Source organism: Oreochromis niloticus, linkage group LG11 (genome assembly GCF_001858045.2).
Source record: "Oreochromis niloticus isolate F11D_XX linkage group LG11, O_niloticus_UMD_NMBU, whole genome shotgun sequence".
NCBI classification, from domain to species: Eukaryota; Metazoa; Chordata; class Actinopteri; order Cichliformes; family Cichlidae; genus Oreochromis; species Oreochromis niloticus.
In genome coordinates, this window is record NC_031976.2 from 32075025 (window position 1) to 32094243 (window position 19219).

A 19219-nucleotide genomic window follows, 5' to 3' on the forward strand; every position below is an offset into this window, starting at 1 on the left:
CAGTCATTAGACACGTTGGATGTGTTATGTGGTGAGGCATTCATTCATTCAGAAAGTTGGTTCTGTTCATCTGAGTGTAGTGCTTACAGTGGGTGAAACATTTCATCACTCATCCAAGTGACTTCAGTCTTTATGTGAAAAACAAACAGTCACTGAACTGAGGAGGGGGAGTAAGAACACCATCTTACAATACTGCAATTACAGCCATTTTCCAATTCAGTGTAAATATTGCCACTGATCAATACATAATAAAATATATGAATAAATAAATCATAAAAGTTTATATCAATAAAAACAGAATTATTATTATTAACAGAATTATAGTCACGAAAAAACAGGAATATTTCAATCAAATGATATGGCATAATTCATTCAAAAAGGAGTTCATCATTAAGGAAAGTAATGATCTCATGGGTCTGGGTCTTTGGCACAGTTTTTGAGTCTGTGATGGTTTTGTGACTCATTCTTTTGAATTTAAGAGGTTAGTTCGTCTGTAGTTTTGTATTTCCTAGTGCATTTGAGTTTACTATTTCTAGGTTTTTGGTTGTTGCCTGCTTTCATGTGTCCCGTCTGTTTTCTGTCTTCAGCATCTCATGTTGTTTGTGTGATTTCTTTGTTTTGTCTCCCCAGGCTGTGTGTATCCATGTCTTTTTTCCCCCCAGTCCCAGTGTCAAGCCCACATTTCCCATTGTTGTTGTTTCCCTGGCTGTGTTTGCTGTCTTCTAGAGTCTTAGTGTTGCCTGGTGTTTCCTGGTCACTGAGTTTCAGCAATAAAGCTGCTGTTTAAGTTCAGCCTCATCTCTGAGTCCTGCACTTGTGTCCTTACCTTGCCTGCCACCCAGCGAAACCTGAATTCATGGTTATCTGTTAGAATGTGTCTATGACATTTGGTAGTAGTCAATCAAATAGACAAAAGAATCAGTGTTTAACAATAAGTAATAATAAAATGAAAAGCAGCTCATTCTAAACACTCAAACTGGTATTCATTACATGTAATGGCACATTTTATTTTCAAACTTTAATTATCATTCTTTGGTTTGTACTGCAATCTCTGTAGATAGGTTTAAAATGTAGTTTTAAAAAATTGTTTCTTTATTTTAAGAACAAACGGTGTAGATCACGAGCTTGTCAATACATAAAAACTGTCTTGCTTTGATTCTCGGGAATACTACAGGACACACTGCACACTCTTGGCTGAAACCTGAGGACCAATGCTACATAGCAAATGTTTTAACTTTTTTGTGGAAATGAAAAGTCAATGAAGCTAATTTTACTTTACTTTGTAGCGACAAAACAAGGTGCAGATCAGTACATCCTTAACACACAAAGCATGGTTTGGACTGCTGCTCGGGATTACTGCAGAACAAACTACACAGACCTGACCAGTCTGAGGAATGATGCCGAGTACCAGATAGTCCAGGAAGTAGCCAGTGGCAGTGAAGTGTATGTTGGCCTCTTCAGAGACCCCTGGGAGTGGTCAGACCAGACTGACTCCTCATTTAGATTCTGGAACCCAGCCGAGACTGTCTGGACTAGTGGCACCCAAAACTGTGTTGCTATGTTGAAGGAGAACTCTGGTAAATGGGGAGACAGGGCATGTACAGAAACACATCCATTCGTCTGTGACTGCAGTGAGTGAAACTCTTTACTAAATCATCTAGTATATCATTGATATTTCAAATAGCAAACATTATCTGTGTCTTTCTAAGTGACAGAAATGTTTAAAATGATGGAAAATCTTGCAAATATGATCCAGACTAACTCTGTTTACATGTGTTTATATTAGGGAACAAGCTGAGTTTCATTAAGCTGAGGATCAGCCCACAGGACTCAATGTTGGATCTGAATAATCCTTCGGTGCAAGCAGACATCTTGGAGCAAGTAACTGATACAGATCTTTGAGTATATCATATATATTTTTATTTAGATTGTGACATGAAATAAGTAGTGTATGACATTAGGACCTTCATGGCTTTGCTATGGTAAATGGAAACATGAGTATTTTCTGTGTAACAGATGAGCCAGAAGCTAAGGAGTAATAACAGGACTGCTGTTTTTCGTCTAACATGGAGAAAACAAGCTGATGGAAGAGTTTTTACCAAGGAGCCTTGAAGAAGTGAATGAAGAGAGAAAAATCAGGGGAACTGATTAATATGGATGATCACTGTACTTTAACAGACTAGCATAGAGCAGTGTGAATATAGTATAGACACAGTTTTATAAAATTAGAATATTTTCCATTTTCTTTATTAATCCATTTAATAAACAGTAGTAAGTTTTCCTGAATCCTGTATTTGAATCCTGAGTTTTCCAATAACTGTAAACATCCCAAAGGTTGGCGTGTAACAGCAAAGCGAGATTACAGACATTTGCCAACGACCCTGTGTGGTTTCGAATTAAAATTGTTTAACTACTTAACTCTTACTCAGGGGTATATTGTGTGGCTTGCATCTGGTGATTTCTTCTTTTGTTTAGTTTTTTGCCTTTTTTGTGAGAAACTATGTGTTAGAAAAAGTACACTATGATAATGAAAAGTTATACACTCTCTCTCTCTCTCTCCATACATATATATATATATATATATTTGTGTATCTTTTTTCTGTCCTTATGTGTGCATGTATGAGTGTTTTGCAGTGTTTTTGAGAAAACAACATCTAGCACTTGCTTGGATTAGATCGTTGCAATTCAAGGCAGTACGACTCGGCTCAACAGTTTTTCAGTCCGGTTCCACCTAAGGCTGTTTTTATGTTCGCCACGTCGCTTGTGTCATGGGTGTCTCATGTATCACATCACATCCTGTGTTGTGCGACACAGTTTTTATTGTGTGTTGCCCAGTCATGCACCTCTTGATTTTTTTTAACTTGTGTCAGATCATGCCCGTTTATACCTCCATCACAGAAATTCAGGGACATACAGAATAAAAGAGTGAGATGTCGCAACTGTTGGAAAACTTGAGTTTGTGGAAAGAAAGAATGCAAAAAAAAAAAAGCTTCCGGTTGTGACTTCTTCTTGTTCGTATCAGCGAGTATGACATGCATTTCGCTGACTTATACTTGTGATGTGTGCAATGACAATAAAGATGAATTCTATTCTATTCTATTAGAATCTATTCTATTCTATTATATTCTTCTATATTGTCTTAGTGGTGACACCTATTGTTTTGGAGAATACTGCAACAGCTTACGTCTTAACAACAGGTAGGAATTGCTAGATCTGTGTGATGATGGCGTGGCAGTGAGTAAAATATGATCAGCCTATCTTTGCTAAATGATAGGTACCACAGGCCTTCAAGCTTGCAGTACTTAAACCGTTATTTACAAAGCCATCACTTGACTCAGCTGTCTTAGGTAGGTCCTCTGCAGAGGAATGGTTTCAGTCAGGTTTCAGAGCTAATCACATCACAAATACAGCTTTAGTGAAGGTTATAAATGATCTTCTTATGGCCTCTGACAGAGGACTAATCACTGTTCTTGTCCTGTTAGTGCAGGTACTGGTCAATACTATTGAACATAACATTTTGTTACAGTGATTAGAGCTTGCTGTAGGTATTATAGGTACAGCGCTACAGGGGTTTGAATAATATCAATCTAATAGACTCAAATCAGTTCATGTAAATGAAGAGTACTCTTTACACACTAAGGTTAATTATGGAGTTCCACAGGGTTCCATAAGACCAACTGTGTTTACATTGCACATGCTTCCCTTAGGTAGTATCATTAGAAGGCATAGCATACATTTTCACTGCTATGCAGATGACAAACAATTTTATCTATCCATGAAGCCAGCCAAAAACACTAAGCCATTTCTGTTCTTCAATAATGTCTTAACCACATATAGAGCTGGATGACCTAAAACCTTCTACATTCAGATAAAACTGAGGATATTGTACTCGGCCCTAAAAATCTTAGAAATGCAGTCTCTAGCTAGATGCTTACTCTAGATGACATCACCCTGGCCTCCATTAACCCTAGAACACTATCGCTATAAATAGTAACACAATCACTAATGCCGGGTGATTTTTACCCGATATAATATAACCAATAAAAAGTAATCAAATATATCAAAATATGACAACACATGACAAATTAGAGTGGTCTTCTTTTACTTTCAACTGTGCCATGTCTAACAAAATGAAAAAAAACCCTCCTAAAACAAAATAATGACTCTGGAAAGCTGGTCTTTGGTCCACCCATTCCTGGGAAATTTGAGACTTCCCTGGTGAAGGCACAGGCTCCTCGACACGCAAACAGCTGCAGGAGAGAGAAATCATGTAAATGTATTTTCCCGGGTGTAAATCACCCGGCGATAGTGTTCTAGGGTTAACACCGTGAGGAATTTTGGATTCATTTTTGACTAGGATATGTCCTTCAATGCATGTATTAAACAAAGGGACCAGAAAGAAAGAGCATATTTCTCCTATATTGGCTTCTCTTCGAGATTCGAATTTGAAATCCTGCTCCTCACATAGAAGGTCTTGAATAATCAGGCTGATCTTATAGTACTGTGTTACCCCATTAGAACCTTTCACTCTCGGACTGCAGGCTTCTAGTTTTTCAGCGTCACTCTGATACAGGATATTTCTAATTTTGGACATGTTGTGCAAATGGAAGAAAGCTGACCTATATATATATATATATATATATATATATATATGTATATATATACATATATATATATATTGAGGGACATATCCTGCTCAAAAATAACTCCAAGATTCCTCACTGTGTTCCTGGAGGTAAGGTCATGATATCCAGAGTAAGTATCTGGTTAGATACCATATTTCTAAGACTTTTGGGACCAAGTACAATAACCTCATTTTTATTTTTAACTCACTGGTGTGTGTTATCTGGCTTCACTGATAGATAGAGCTGGGTGTCATCTGAATAGCAGTGAAAATGTATGCTATGTCTTCTGATGATACTGCCTAGGGGAAGGATGTATAATGTAAACAGAATTGGTCCTAGCACTGAACCCTGTGGAACTCCATAATTGAACCTTAGTGTGTCAAGAGCACTCTCCATTTACATGAACTAATTGGAGTCTATTAGATTGATATGATACAAACCATGACAGGGCAGGACCTTTAATACCTACAGCATTCTATAATGGCTGTAATAAAATATTATGGTCGACAGTATCGAACGCTGCACTGAGGTCTAGCAGGACAAGCACAGAGATGAGTCCACTGTCAGAGGCCATTATAAGATCATTTGTAACCTTCAATAAAACTGTGTTTCTGTGCTGTGATGGGCTCTGAATCCTGACTGAAACTCTTGAAATCAGCCATTCCTCTGCAGGTTAGTTAGCTGTTTTGCAACTACTGTTTCAAGAATTTTCTTAAATAAAAGGAAGGGTAGAGACTGGCCTATAATTAGCTAAGACAGCTGGGTCAAGAGATGGCTGTAATTTTTTAACTACTGCCAGCTTGAAGGCCTGTGGTACATAGCTGATTAATAGAGATAGGTTGATCATATTTAAGATCGAAGCATTAATTAAATATAAGACTTCTTTGAGCAGTCTTGTAGAAATGGGGTCTAAAAGACAGATTGCTGGTTTGGAGGAAGTAATTACTGAAGTTAACTCAGAAAGATCAATGGGAGAAAAAGACTCTAAATAAATATCAATGGTACTGAAAGTAGCATTGATATTTATTGTGATTTGTGAAGAAATACATGAAGTCATTAGTGGTTAACATTAAAGAAATGTTTGGCTCAATGGAGCTCTGACTTTTTGTCAGCCTGGCTACAATGCTGAAGAGAAACCTAGGGTTGTTCTTATTTTCTTCAGTGATGAATAGTAAGATGTTCTAGCTTTACGGAGGGCTTTCTTATGAAGCAGCAAATTATTTTTTCAGGCTAAATGATGTTCTTCTGAATTAGTAAGACACCATTTCCTCTCCAGCTTACGTGTTTCAGTTTTAAAGTGCACGTTTGAAAATGATACCAAAGAGTCAAGTACATCTTATTTGAGGCTTTCTTTTTCATACGAGCTACAGTATCTAGAGTTTTACATAGTGAAGAAGAAAATTATTAACAAGATAATCAACCTTTGTGGCTCTGTGTTGGCACAAGGCATAAAAATTATATCCTTAAACGTAAATACAGCACCTTCAGAAAGACATCTCCTGCGTTGAAATCTATTCCCCACTTCTGTGTAATCCATTATTGTAAATTTAAATGTAATTAGGAGAGGGTTTTCCGTTAAATCTTCAGTTTCTATGCCATATAGTGTGATAAAGGTGGTGTATTCTGAGACAGCCAATTGAGTCTAATAATAGATTAAATGCCATGTTGATACTGTAATTTTTAGTATCCATGTGGGTGTTAAAATTATCCACAATAATTATTTTTTTCTGAGCTGAGCCCTAAATCAGACAAAAACTCTGAGAAATTAGACAGAAACTGAGTAAGGCCCAGGTGCTGGGCGCCTGTTTAGTGGATGCCCACTGCTTCACTGAGTGAATGGGTCAAATACAGAAGAAGTCATTTCTCCACAGGGATCAATAAAGTATACATTATTATTCTATTAGCAGTTTTTTTTCCTCCCAGGCCATGTTGTGGCTTCTCTACTGTCTGTTATCCTCCCAAAATTCAGGCATTTATCTTTAGTATTTGTGAGATGTGTGAAAAAAGATTCTGAAACTGGGCCAACATACTATTTTTTTAAAAATATATACAGTATTTCGAAAAGTATATGAAGGTACATGAAGCCAGAAATTTACAGTAACCATATATGTTTGATGGAATTACACTTAAGGAGCATAAGAGCTACAATAAAACACAGTAAAAAAAACAAAGAGAAGAATATTACAGTCAATTGAATTTGTAAAACTAAATGTAACTTGTTTCTCTTTGTTTTTCAGATAATTGTTACGATTTGTGCTAAGTGGGATTTTTTTTTCTGTTTTTGTTGATTTTGTCCATTTCTTTAGGAATATGTGGATAGCTGGGCATAACAAGTCTGGTAACAACTCTGTTCCAAGTCCAACTTCCTTTGTGACCTCGATTCTTCTCGTCCTCCTGCAGAGAAACCTCTATCAAGGTTGCATGCTGTTTTTTGCCAAAAGCATCCAGAAGAACAGTGCCAGCCTGTATTATTGGCACTATCACCGGTCTGATTATTCATCAGTGAATGAAGAAGATAAGAACACTCCTAGTTTCTCTTTAACAATGTAGCCAGGCTCTGTTGAGCCAAGCACTCATTTAATCTTAATTAGAAATGACTTAATGAATTTCTTCACAAGTAAAATTTTAACATTTAGAGAAAAAAATACTCATAACCATCTCACAGATGTATCATTGTTTACAGCTACTTGACATTTTTCTCCAATTGATCATTCTGAGTTAACTTCAGTAATTATTTCCTTCAAACTATCATAGTGTCTTTTAGACCTTATTCCTGCAAGGCTGCTCAAAGACGCCCTAATATTAATTATCGGTGTAGATAAATCAACCTCTCTATTAATCAGTCATGTACCACAGACCTTTAATATGGCAGTAATTAAACCATTTCTTAAAAAGCCATCTCTTGATCAAGGTGTCTTAGCTAATTATAGGCTTCCTTCTGTGTCTGTCTGTTTTCCAGTTTTATTTGGATAGTCCCTTGTTTCTTATGTATTACGTTATATCCAAGATGATCCTGCTGTGTTTCCCAGCTATCTCACTCTCCCCTTGTCGAAATGTCTCTCAGGTTTCATGTTTTTTTTGTATTTTCAATTTTGGGTTTTCTGTTGCATTTTGATTTTTCTTATTTTGTATCAGCCTTAATAAACGGCTCACATTATGTAACTAGTTCCTTTGCATTTGGGTCCTTTGCATAGGCAAAATGACAGAAACCAAAATCCTAGGACTAAATATATAATAAGCAGAACCAAAACCCACAAATGACTATAATCAAAGAATATAACTAAAACACACAAAAACACTGGGTTGCAGACCCACTCCGGGACAAAAGTTATTAATTGATGTCGCTATGCATCCAGAAATACTATGCACCTGGTTTTATAGTATGCCATTCTGCTAGACAAACACCATCCAGAAATCACACTTTTGTACTGACAATGTAAAATTATTTACTGCTTTATATATTACTATACTAAATAATAATACTAATAACATATTATGTAGAAATTGGTTAGTCTTCATAAAATTCTCCAGTGAGGGAAGTAAATTAGATGAATGATAAATGTAATTTTATCATTCCACAATAATTATTGTGGAATGATAAAATTCCACAATGCTTCACTGAGCATCCTCATCAGTGAAAAAAAGCTCCACCCTCAGTCACTGATGGGGACACTGCAATTACCTTGACATTACATTAAACAAAGAACAAGGTTGTTTTACATTCTCTATGAGTAACATTTACATGATCAGGATCTGAAAAGCAAAAGTGCATAACTAATAAAGTATCTAGTGCAGAGAAAATGACAGAAACCTCAGCAGAACACTTTTCAGGAGAATGGCAACTATGGCAGGAATTGAAATGTCTAACTATCTGCAAAATGTATAGACTGCCAATAATAAATGTCAAAATAGCTTTTCAAAATGATTATTGGCAGTGTTAGTAGTGCAGATAGCTAGACATTTCAATTCACATTGCCATTCATGTACACTATATCTATATCAATATCAATACCATATGGCAATTAAGATATCAACAATCAAATTCAACAACACAGGAAATCATTCCTACCTGTGGCTGTCTCCCCGTACAACTCCTCCATCTAATGTACACAGTGCAATAGTTACACCCTTTTGCACATGCTCTACAGTGCAAATAACAAAGTTTCATAGTTTACAGTTGAGAGTAAAATGCATCACATATATCTAATGTATATGTAATATTCTGGGTATTTATAATTAAGCTATTTGTATATATTAGAGCAATTTATTATATTTTGTAAACTTTGTAATATATTACATTATTTAATTTATTTCAGTCTGTTACTGTTTCTGTTAGTCTATTCTACTGAGTAACTATAACCACATAATTTCCTTAGGGATTAATAAATTATCCTGATTCTGATTTTGTAGTATGAACCTTTGTATTATAAATCCTGCTGCATGAACACCATCTGGGAATCATAGTTGTTTGGAAAATTGAAAATTTACTGCATAACATGTTAGCATGTAGTATAGTATTAGTATACTAATGTATGGTATTTAAAAATTTAAAAACCCTACAGTGAGAGAAAGATAAATATACTGTTGGTGAACTAGGAGCATTGCCATCAGTAACAAAGACTCCACCCTGTACAATGCTGTAATTACCTTGACATTAAATTAACCAAAGAACGGGGTTGTTTTGCATTCTAGATGAGAAACATTTACATGATCAGAATCAGAAATACAAAACAGCACCAATAGTGTAGTGTCTAGTGCAAACATATAAACATATAACAGAAACCTTCAGCAGAACTCTTGTCAGAAGAATAGCAGCTATGGCGGGGATCATACATCTTCTGCTGCTGTCAGGTCAGTGTTGTAAAATAATGTTAAAAGTTTTGTCAGCCTTTCAAACATCTTTAGCTTAGTGTAGAGTGCATTTCAGTAAAAACAGCTTTTTTTCTTTCTTTCTTTTTTTTTTTTAGCATTTTCTATTAAAGCTCAATAATAAAGTGGTAATAGTAGGATAACAAGGCAGAAACAAGAATGTACGAACAAACCTACGTACCATGTAACCATGTACCATGTAATAACCTGTTAATATCCAAGAAATATCATGGTGGTTACACTGTACAGAGGTTGATGTAAAATAAACAGCAACTAGTTAGCAGCTGGATTCCAGTAAATTTATGTAAATAAAAAATTGAGTAATCTTACTGTATTTTTATTTACAATATTGTTTTACTTTCCTTTACAGTATCTTTAGTGTTTTTCCATTTACAGCATTATTGTAATATCTTTCACAATACTTCTACTGTGATCTCATTCACTGTATTTTTACTGTAATGGCTTGTGCAGCACTTTTCCTGTATTATCCATTTACACTATTACTGTAACATCCTTTGTGGTACTTCTACTGTTATTGTTTATGGCACTTCTTGTAGTCTTTCTTCAAGTGCTTTTGTTGTATATTCATTTACAGTATGTTCATTAAATACTGTAAAATTGTGACTTTAACCTATAAAAACATTCTAATAGCAGGACAGCACTTTAAACTTGAAACGTAACTCTAAAAGTGAGATACTCAAATAAATTTGGCCTTTAAAAAACGCCTTAAATTGATGCAGAACATTAAAATTGCACTTTTCTTCGAAATTCAGTCTTCAACTTGTGGGTCTCAATAGTCTCTCACATTAAAGCACATTTTAAAAAAACACATCAAAGCATTTTTATTACAAATTTTATTAAATACCAAACTCACTCAGGCTGCAAATCACAACATCTGACATTAAGCTCTCTGAAAATCTTGCCTTGTGAAAGCTTAACAACCTGGGCATCAAGAAAAATAAAAATGGAATTTTGGCAGATTATTGAAGTGAAGTTCAAAGATATCCCAGCCACTTGGGACCTGACACTAATATATCAGAAATACAAAACAACCAAAAATATAATTAATTTAAAAAGAAAAATCATTTTGTGTTACAATTTATCGACTGCAAGGTGCCTAATCAGCGATGCCACATTAAGGCTGCTGCTCGTTCTCTGGACCCTCTTTACAGACTTTTGGCTGATCTGTGACTTTGATGTGCATTTGGTTCTATCAGTATTCGTAGAATGAACCTGCAAGCACAAAATAAAACATTTATCTAAAAAGTTTTTTAAGTGCAGACCAAGGACTTTTTTTTAGAGAAGAACAAGGACTTTCTGTAGCAAAACACGTATTCTTCTACATTAAATGTGTAGTCAGTGTTGGAAAAGTTACTTTTAAAATGTATTCCACTACAAATTACAGAATACATGCCCCAAAATGTATTTTGTAACGTATTCCATTAAGTTAATTAATGAGGGTAACATATTCTGAATACTTTGGATTACTTAATATATTATCAAGCTTTTTACAGCTACATGAATGTACTATTGCTGTGTGATTTTTTTAATATAAAATGAGTAACAGTAGGTTGGACATTATGTAAGGCTGCACTTTTTGCAGCGATCTCGCATAGAAAACTATTCCACGCGTATATTAAACAGGTCCGCGGTTCCGAACCGTAGTAAAGGGACCTCTGGCTAATACGTCGGGTTCCGTGTCGGGCTCGTAGCCGAAAACTAGCTTTACTTTATTGTCTGGGTCAACTTTGCTAGCGAGAGACAGAGAGAGGCGTTGAAAGGCTGCTCCAACGGAACTCATTATTTCGATGGAAAACACGAACACAGTGTACAGTCAACCCGTTCTCACTCTTAATAGCTTACTTATAACTGGGCTCCTCAGGCACTCTTTTTGGCTGCAGTGGTTATTATTATATTTACATGCTTCTATCTCGCGTTTCTGGTCGGTGACAACTCGTACTTTTCGATTCTCCTTTTTCTCCCTCCCTTGCGCTGCGCTCACAGACACATATGGCACAGCAGATTTCAGTGTTACACTTATGATCAGCCTATTGGTAAAAACTGTTGCATCCAATTTAGATCCAACATGTCACTTCTTACCCAGCAGTGACCTACCTACATACCTAGGCTTATCTATGCTTCAGAGAAAAACAAGAACTATCACCTGCATGCAGAGATGGAGGAGTTGAAGTTAATATTGCAGCATGAGAGACTTGATTATAGTGAATGTAGTTAGTAGTTAAAGTTATCTGGCAAATAACTTTTTTGCAGAATGCATCCCTCAATCTGACAAATCATTGCATCCATATTATTAGGTGTGCAGCTCAATTAAGTGTTTTATTTATTGTCTTGCTTTGCAATTGCAAGGACAAGGACATCCCACTTTTTCTATCCGAAAATAATATATTGGAACACAGTGGGATATTTAATATCTATCATTAGAAATAAACCACTACAAATTCACTTGGGGTGGATAGGTATATTCTGAGTACACCTCCAACCCCCTCACCTAAACTGTTGAAACTGGAGTGTTTAAATTTTGGAGTGAATACTTTAACATTAGCCACATTATATCAGTATTAACTGAAAGTATAACTAACCACATCTAGTTCTCTATTTATATTTAAAAGTAGAAAAATTTGCATTTCCTGCGAAAATGCTGTGTGGATGCCTTAACGCTGAAGCTGTCTGCTGAAAAGCTGAAAAAGCTGAAAAGTTGCAAAAAGTAGTATGGTGGTGAAAGAAAAATTTCACCCTGAGCAGGATTCGAACCTGGCCCTCGTGGTCTCAAGTAGAGCTGGGCGATATGACCCAAAATTCATATCTCGATATTTTTTAGCTGGATGGCGATATACGATATATATCTCGATATTTATTTTCTTTAAGCCATAAGGTAAGAACAAAAAGAGAGTTTAGTCAAAGCTGTGTCCTAGATGTCACACAGGCACTTTTATTAACATACAGCGTAGATGTACATGAAGAATTTACTCTAATAAATTATCAGCGTTTATTAAATAATAATGCTCCATAAATAAAAGAACACAATGTTGTTTTTGTGCATAACAAAAAGCTCACAATTGTGCAGTCAAAATGTAAACTAAAAGATGCTGAGCATAATAACAAAGAGACAGATTTCACAGCTGCTCCCAAGTTCTACTGCATGACTGACAGCCTGCAATTTGAAATCCTCTTAACCGTGTCTCTGCACAGGTGCCATTTATGGTCCTTATACACACAATACGGTAATATTACGTTGAAGCACAGTACGTATCACTCCGCGAGGCTCCACTACAGTAGCCGTAATGCTCCGACAATCTATCAAGCGGTGCAGCTCCGTAGCTCACCAAAGTCGTACTGAAACAGACAGATTGCTGTGCGCCGTCTAGAACATGAAAAACTGTTCGCGGTCATCAAGCACAACCAGAATTCATACATAATGCGCGCGGTCAACTTTTGAGAGAATGAAAGGATTTCAGGCCGTGCATGGCGTTAGCGTGGTTAGCTCGTTAGCGTGGTTAGCTCATTAGCGCAGTTAGCTCTCTAACACATTGACGCCGTCCAGCCCCAAGCATGGGGCAATCCACGGTAACACGGAGATTTGCCGTGTTCATCTTGTCGTTGTCTGCAGGTGAAGCTTTGGGGGAGGAGGGGGAGTTGTTCACTGAAGGAGAGACAAGGCCCAGTAACGCAGCGTAGAGACAAAAATGGACGGAAGAGAGGCAAACTTACGGCTCCACAAGTATAGTTATAATGTAACATAGACTATATCGATATAAACGATATTGTCACATCTTATATCTCGTATGAAAATATATCGATATTTTTAAAAAACTCGATATATCGCCCAGCACTAGTCTCAAGGCGGTTACTCATCTCACTGGGCCAAAATCATTCTCACAAAAAAGAGGTGGACAGACTGACCATTCTGCTGAAATGAGCAGAAGCTGCTGAGAATTGTGCTGATAAGAGGTGAAAAGGCTGAAAATTTTGCAGAAAAGAGGTGAATCAGCAGAATTTCTGCTGTAAAGAGGTAAAGAAGCAGAAAGTTGCGTTGAAAAGAGATGAATCAGCAGAATTTCTGCTCAAAAGAGGTTTTTTCTGAAAACAGCTGAGATTTGTGCTAATAAGAGGAGAAAAGGCTGAAAATTTTGCAGAAGAGGTGAATAAGCAGAATTTGGGCTGAAAAGAGGTGAAAATTCTGCTGAAAAGAGTTCAATCAGCAGAATTTCTGCTGAAAAGAGTTCTGCAGAACTCTTTTCAGAATTCTGCTGAAAAGAGGTCTTTGCTGAAAACAGCAGAAAAAGCTGGGATTGGTGCTGAAAAGTGGTGAAAAAACTGAAAATTTTGCTGAAAAGGGGTGAAAAAGCTGAAATTGAGTTAAAAAGTTTAACTGTTAACTGAAAGAAATGTTGCCATAAGCGGGATTTGAACCCGGGCCTCCCAGTCTGAGAACGGATGCTCATCTCACTGAGCTAAAACACAGGTCATCCCGGCAAGGAAAATCAGTGAGGCCACTGATAATATGGCAGAAATGGGCAAAAAATATTGCAAAAAAAATTCAATATCTCAAAAAGTATAGAAGTTATGAGCACCAAAAGTCATAGCACACATTAGCAGAAAGAGCAGAATTTTTTAAAGTTTGAACTGAGAAAATCGGCTGAAAACTGAGGGAGTAGTTAAGCGGCAAAAAACGTACGGAATCCCCAAGAATAATAAAGAATAAAGAGAAACAGGAAAACAATAGTGTGGAAGCCCTTTTAGGGCATCCACACAATAATATTTTCAGCTTACTTTAAGACAACCTTACTTTTATGCAACCAAAAAAGTAAGTGCAGAGTCCCAATAAGCTGCAGTCTGCCACCTACTGGTAGCCAGCTCTTTAAAGGTCTTTCAGTCAGTAGTTCCCCCATTTACTCCAAAAAAGAAGCGCACCATTTATTTTTGGTGTAATATGGATTTAGATGAAATTAAAATAATTAGGGCAATTGTAATATGTTTTCCTTACAGTTGTGGAAAACATAGTGTGTGTCATTTTCAATTGGAAAGAGCCGACTGCCAGTAATGATATTACTTGGATAATAACATAATATCTAATCATGTAAATATATTGCAAAAATCTGAAAGGTTCTGATAATTAAGCTCATAATTTTCTTATTTTTTTTATGTTTAACATATTGTTTGATCTACATTAAACTTTCTGTTAAGCAGGTCTGCAGTGGTCAGAAGTCTTTTTAAAAATAAACCCACTTTATTATTGTCTTAGATGTAGTTTTCAGTGGTACACCAGTTGCTGAAATTTCGACAAATCTTACAGTGAATTTCTTTAATTACATTTGAAGTAAACAAAGTTTTGACATGTGTCATTTTTTTATTTTTATAGATCTAACTGCTGACAACAGTGGCTTTTATGATGGCTTATCATTAATTATTTAGTGTATTTTTATTCCACAGGCCTGTCTTTGCCATTTTCAGATGGCCTCCAGCCCCAGTTTGTCTTCTTTCAAACACCAAAGACCTGGACTGAAGCACAGAGCATCTGCAGGGAGCAATGTTTCGACCTGGCCACTATTAATGACATGAGAGAGATGGAAATTGTCCTCAAAGCTGTCAAAGATAAATATGATGATGCTGTGTGGATTGGGCTTTCAAAAGGCACGACCCCCAGGTGGCACTGGTCTCTGGCAGGTGATGATTTCTATAAAGAGGGAGAAAAAAATTATTTGTTGTGGAGCTCAGAAAATAGTGGCAATTGTGCAATTTCCAGCAACAGCAACCTGAATTCGTTTACCTGTGTCAACCGAAAATATTCAGTTTGCTTTGATGGTGAGTGGTTTTGAATTATTCATTTTGCCATTCTCTCGCTGTGTTTGCATTGTATCCCGTTTTGCTTCCTCTGTCTCTTTAATCTGTAACTTCCAGTTGTGTTCCCACCTGTTGCCTCTTCGTCATTTTATCCTGTGTGTGTGTGTGTGTGTGTGTGTGTGTGTGTATTTAAGTCCTCAGTTTTCTCTGTTCCTTGTCACATCGTTGTCGTTTCCCTGGCTGTGTTTGTGCTCTCCTAGAGTCTAGAGTTGCCTGGTGTTTCCTGGTCACTGTGTTTCCTGGAGTTTCAGCAATAAAGCTGCTGTTTTATTTGAGCCTTGTCTCGTTTCCCACCCAGCAAATCCTGACAAATTCATGGTTACCTGTTAGAATGTTTCTATGATATTTACTGGTAATCCATGAAATTTCAGACTTGACAAACATGGTCAACTTTGAACTGGTCACAAGTCTTCTAACAGTTCAGTTTAAATGAATTGAATTCAGTTTCATTTATATAGCACTAGATAACACCAACAGACACCTCGAGGTGCTTTATATTGTATGGAAAAAACCCTACTAATACACAGAGAAAAGCCAACAGACAGACGACTCCCTGTGAGCAAGCAGTTTGCGGCCAGGTGAAGTAAAAACTCTCTTTAAACAAGAAGAAACCTCCAACAGAAGCAGGTTCATGGAGGGGCAGCCCTCTGCTTCGACAGGTTGAGGGTGAAAGGAGGGAGACAAGACAAAGACAAGCTGTGGAAAAGAGTCAGTGTTGAATAATAAGTAATAATAAAGTGAAAAGTGGTGTACAGTGGTCCCTCGCTATTACGCGGCTCACCTTTCGCGGCCTCGCTGTTTTTGTGCAATTTTCCATGTTTTTTTCTTTGTTTTGTTTTTTTACAGCGCATTGTGTTCTGCGTCCTGATTGGCTGTAGACCGTTGTCAATCAATCTCGTGCCATGTCTCCTGTACAGTACAGAATGTGTTCAGCTTGTCAAATTTACATAAATCTCCAATCACTAGCAGTGAGACTCTGAAGTGCTGTACTGTATTTTTGTAAGTTTTCTCCCCAACAAACACAACAATGTCGACAAAACGTTTTGCACCATCAAAGGCACCTGCGGGTGCCTTTGGTTTCATCCTATACTGCACTTATTTTTCTATGAAGGTTTGAACTTTGAGAGTGTTTAAACAAGAGAGAAAAGTGTGAAAATGTTCATGCCTGTCTGAGAAAAGCGTATAAAGTGTGTAGTGATGGGTTTTACAGCCTTAAATCATCTATAATAACTGTAAAAAATAAAGTTGGCTGCAGATTTCACCTATCGTGGGTTATTTTTGGAACGTAACTCCTGCGATGAACAAGGAACCACTGTATACAGTGATTGTATCAAGCTCAAGCTAAGCAATCAAACTGTTTTTCACTAAATGTAATGGCACATTTTATTTTCAAACTTTAATTATCATTCTTTGGTTTGTACTGCAATCTCTGTAGATAGGTTTAAAATGTAGTTTTAAAAAATTGTCTCTTTATTTTAAGAACAAACGGTGTGGATCACTGGCTTGTCAATACATAAAGTTTATACTACAGGACACACTACACACTTTTGGCTGAAACCTGAGGACCAATGCTACATAGCAAATGTTTTAACTGTACATTTTGTTGAAATGAAAAGTCAATGAAGCTAATTTTACTTTACTTTGTAGCGACAAAACAAGGTGCAGATCAGTACATCCTTAACACACAAAGCATGGTTTGGACTGCTGCTCGGGATTACTGCAGAACACACTACACAGACCTGACCAGTCTGAGGAATGATGCTGAGTACCAGATAGTCAAGGAAGTAGCCAGTGGTAGTGAAGTGTTTATTGGCCTCTTCAGAGACCCCTGGGAGTGGTCAGACCAGACTGACTCCTCATTTAGATACTGGAACCCAGCCGAGACTGTCTGGACTGATGGCACCCTAACATGTGTTGCCATGTTGAAGGTGAACTCTGGTAAATGGGGAGAGAGGGCATGTACAGAAACACATCCATTCGTCTGTGACTGCAGTGAGTAAAACTCTTTACTAGAAGATTTAATATAATATTTATATTTCAAATAGAAAAAAAATATCTGTGTCTTTCTCAATGGCAGAAATGTGTAAAAGGTCTTGCAAATATGATCCAGACTAACTCTGTTTGCATGTGTTTATATTAGGGAACAAGCTGAGTTTCATTAAGCTGAGGATCAGCCCACAGGACTCAGTGCTGGATCTAAGCAACCCTTCGGTGCAAGCAGACATCTTGGAGCAAGTAACTGATATAGATCTTTGTTAATGAAGAGCAGTTAAATTTCAGTATATCATGTATACGTTTATTTAGATTGTGACATGAAATAAGTACTGTATCACATTATGACCTTCATGGCTTTGCTATAGTAAATGGAAACATGAGTATTTTCTGTCTAATAGATGAGCCAGAAGCTAAGGAGTAATAACACGACTGCTGTTTTTCGTCTAACGTGGAGAAAACAAGCTGATGGAAGAGTTTTTACCAAGGAGCCTTGAAGAAGTGGCTGAAGATAAAAGAATCAGAAAAGATTAAGATGGATGATCAATGTACTTTAACAGACTAGCATAGAACAGTGTGAACATATTATAGACAGTTTTACACATTAGAATATTTTACATTTTCTTCATTCATCCATGTAATAAACAGTAGTAAGTTTTCCAGAATCCTGTATTTGAATCCTGAATTTTCCAATAACTGTAAACATCCCAAAGATTGGCGGGTAACAGCAAAGCCAGATTACAGTAAGGTAATGAAATGTACGTGAATCTTTTTTCTATCCTTATGTGTGCATTTGTGAGTGTTTTGGAAAGGAATGTTTTAAAAGTGTCTCACACTGACATCTAGCACTTACTTCGATTGACTTGTTGCAACTGAAGGTGTTACGGCTCAACACTATTTCTGCTGAGTTCCACTTAAGGCTGTTTTTTTGCTCGCCACATCGCTTTTATCGTGGGTGTCTCATGAGGATTTTCATATCACATCCTATGTTGCGTGACACAGTTTTTATAGTGCGTCACCCACTCAGACCCCTCAGACCACTCAGTTTTCAGACCCCTCTTCTGTGGAACCAGCTTTCAGTTTGGATTCAGAAGACCCATTTTACTTTTAAGATTATACTTAAAACTAGTTGCGCTGCAATAAGTCTAGGCCTCTGGGGGATTCCCGTGATGCATTGAGTGTTTCTTCTTCAGTCACCTTTTTTACTCACTATGTGTTTAAAAACCTCTCTGCATTTAAATAGTAGCTAATATTAAATTCCCTGGCTCCCTTCCACAGCATGTCTTTGTTCTGTCTTCACCTGATCACCCCCAACCGGTCACAGCAGATCCTGACCCGCCCTGATTCGGGTCCTGCTGAAGGTTTTTTCCTGTAAAAAGGGAGTTTTTCCTTCCCACTATCGCCAAAGTGCTTCCTCATAGGGGGTCAGTTTTGGGGTTTTCTCTGTTTTCTTTGTATTGTTGTAGAGTCTTTACCTTACAATGTAAAGTGTCTTGAGGCAACTGTTGTTTTGATTTGGCAGTATATAAATAAAATAAAATTGAATTGAATTGTATCTACTCGCTCAACAAACATCAGCAAACACAAACCTTTTGTGTCTACAGTTTGTCGCACAGTGTCTTCTAGCTAAAGGTACAGTCACAGTTTTTCACAGTGAGACAAAAGAAAAAAACTAACTGCACTCAGAGATGGAGAAATAGATGAACGACAGGACAACACAGGAAGAAAAGAGGTTATATTTAAAGGAAAAACTGAGGTAGACTAACTCTGTTATTTATAGGTTGCATGAAAATAATTTTCAGTGTAGTGCAGAATAAACCGGTTAGCTTGCAGTCAAGTGATGGATTTAAAACAAAGCATTGTTTTGGACC

General features: G+C 36.9%; 1 protein-coding gene across 4 annotated transcripts; it reads left to right on the forward strand.

The window, feature by feature from the left end:
- The first annotated feature begins 1176 nt into the window (after positions 1-1176).
- On the forward strand, positions 1177-18765 carry LOC112848273 (C-type lection lectoxin-Enh3-like). Of its 4 annotated transcripts, XM_025911846.1 has the most exons (4): positions 16316-16355; positions 17004-17348; positions 17497-17591; positions 17750-18765. In XM_025911846.1, the coding sequence occupies exons 2-4, from the start codon at positions 17048-17050 to the stop codon at positions 17843-17845; spliced, it is 492 nt and encodes a 163-aa protein (XP_025767631.1). In that variant the 5' UTR covers positions 16316-16355; positions 17004-17047; the 3' UTR covers positions 17846-18765. The 4 variants fall into 4 exon arrangements, with proteins under 4 accessions (XP_025767629.1, XP_025767631.1, XP_025767630.1 ...); XM_025911844.1 differs by lacking the exons at positions 16316-16355; positions 17004-17348 and adding an exon at positions 1177-1631; XM_025911845.1 differs by lacking the exon at positions 16316-16355 and having other exon boundaries at positions 16977-17348.
- Positions 18766-19219: the final 454 nt, after the last annotated feature.

Excerpts from the sequence above, each read along its gene's own strand:
- LOC112848273 (XM_025911844.1), top strand. The coding sequence starts at position 1,259 with ATGAAGCTAATTTTACTTTACTTTGTAGCGACAAAACAAGGTGCAGAT. Across the intron at positions 1,632-17,496 it reads TCCATTCGTCTGTGACTGCA|GGAACAAGCTGAGTTTCATT; the intron begins GTGAGTGAAACT and ends TGTTTATATTAG. Across the intron at positions 17,592-17,749 it reads AAGCAGACATCTTGGAGCAA|ATGAGCCAGAAGCTAAGGAG; the intron begins GTAACTGATATA and ends TCTGTCTAATAG.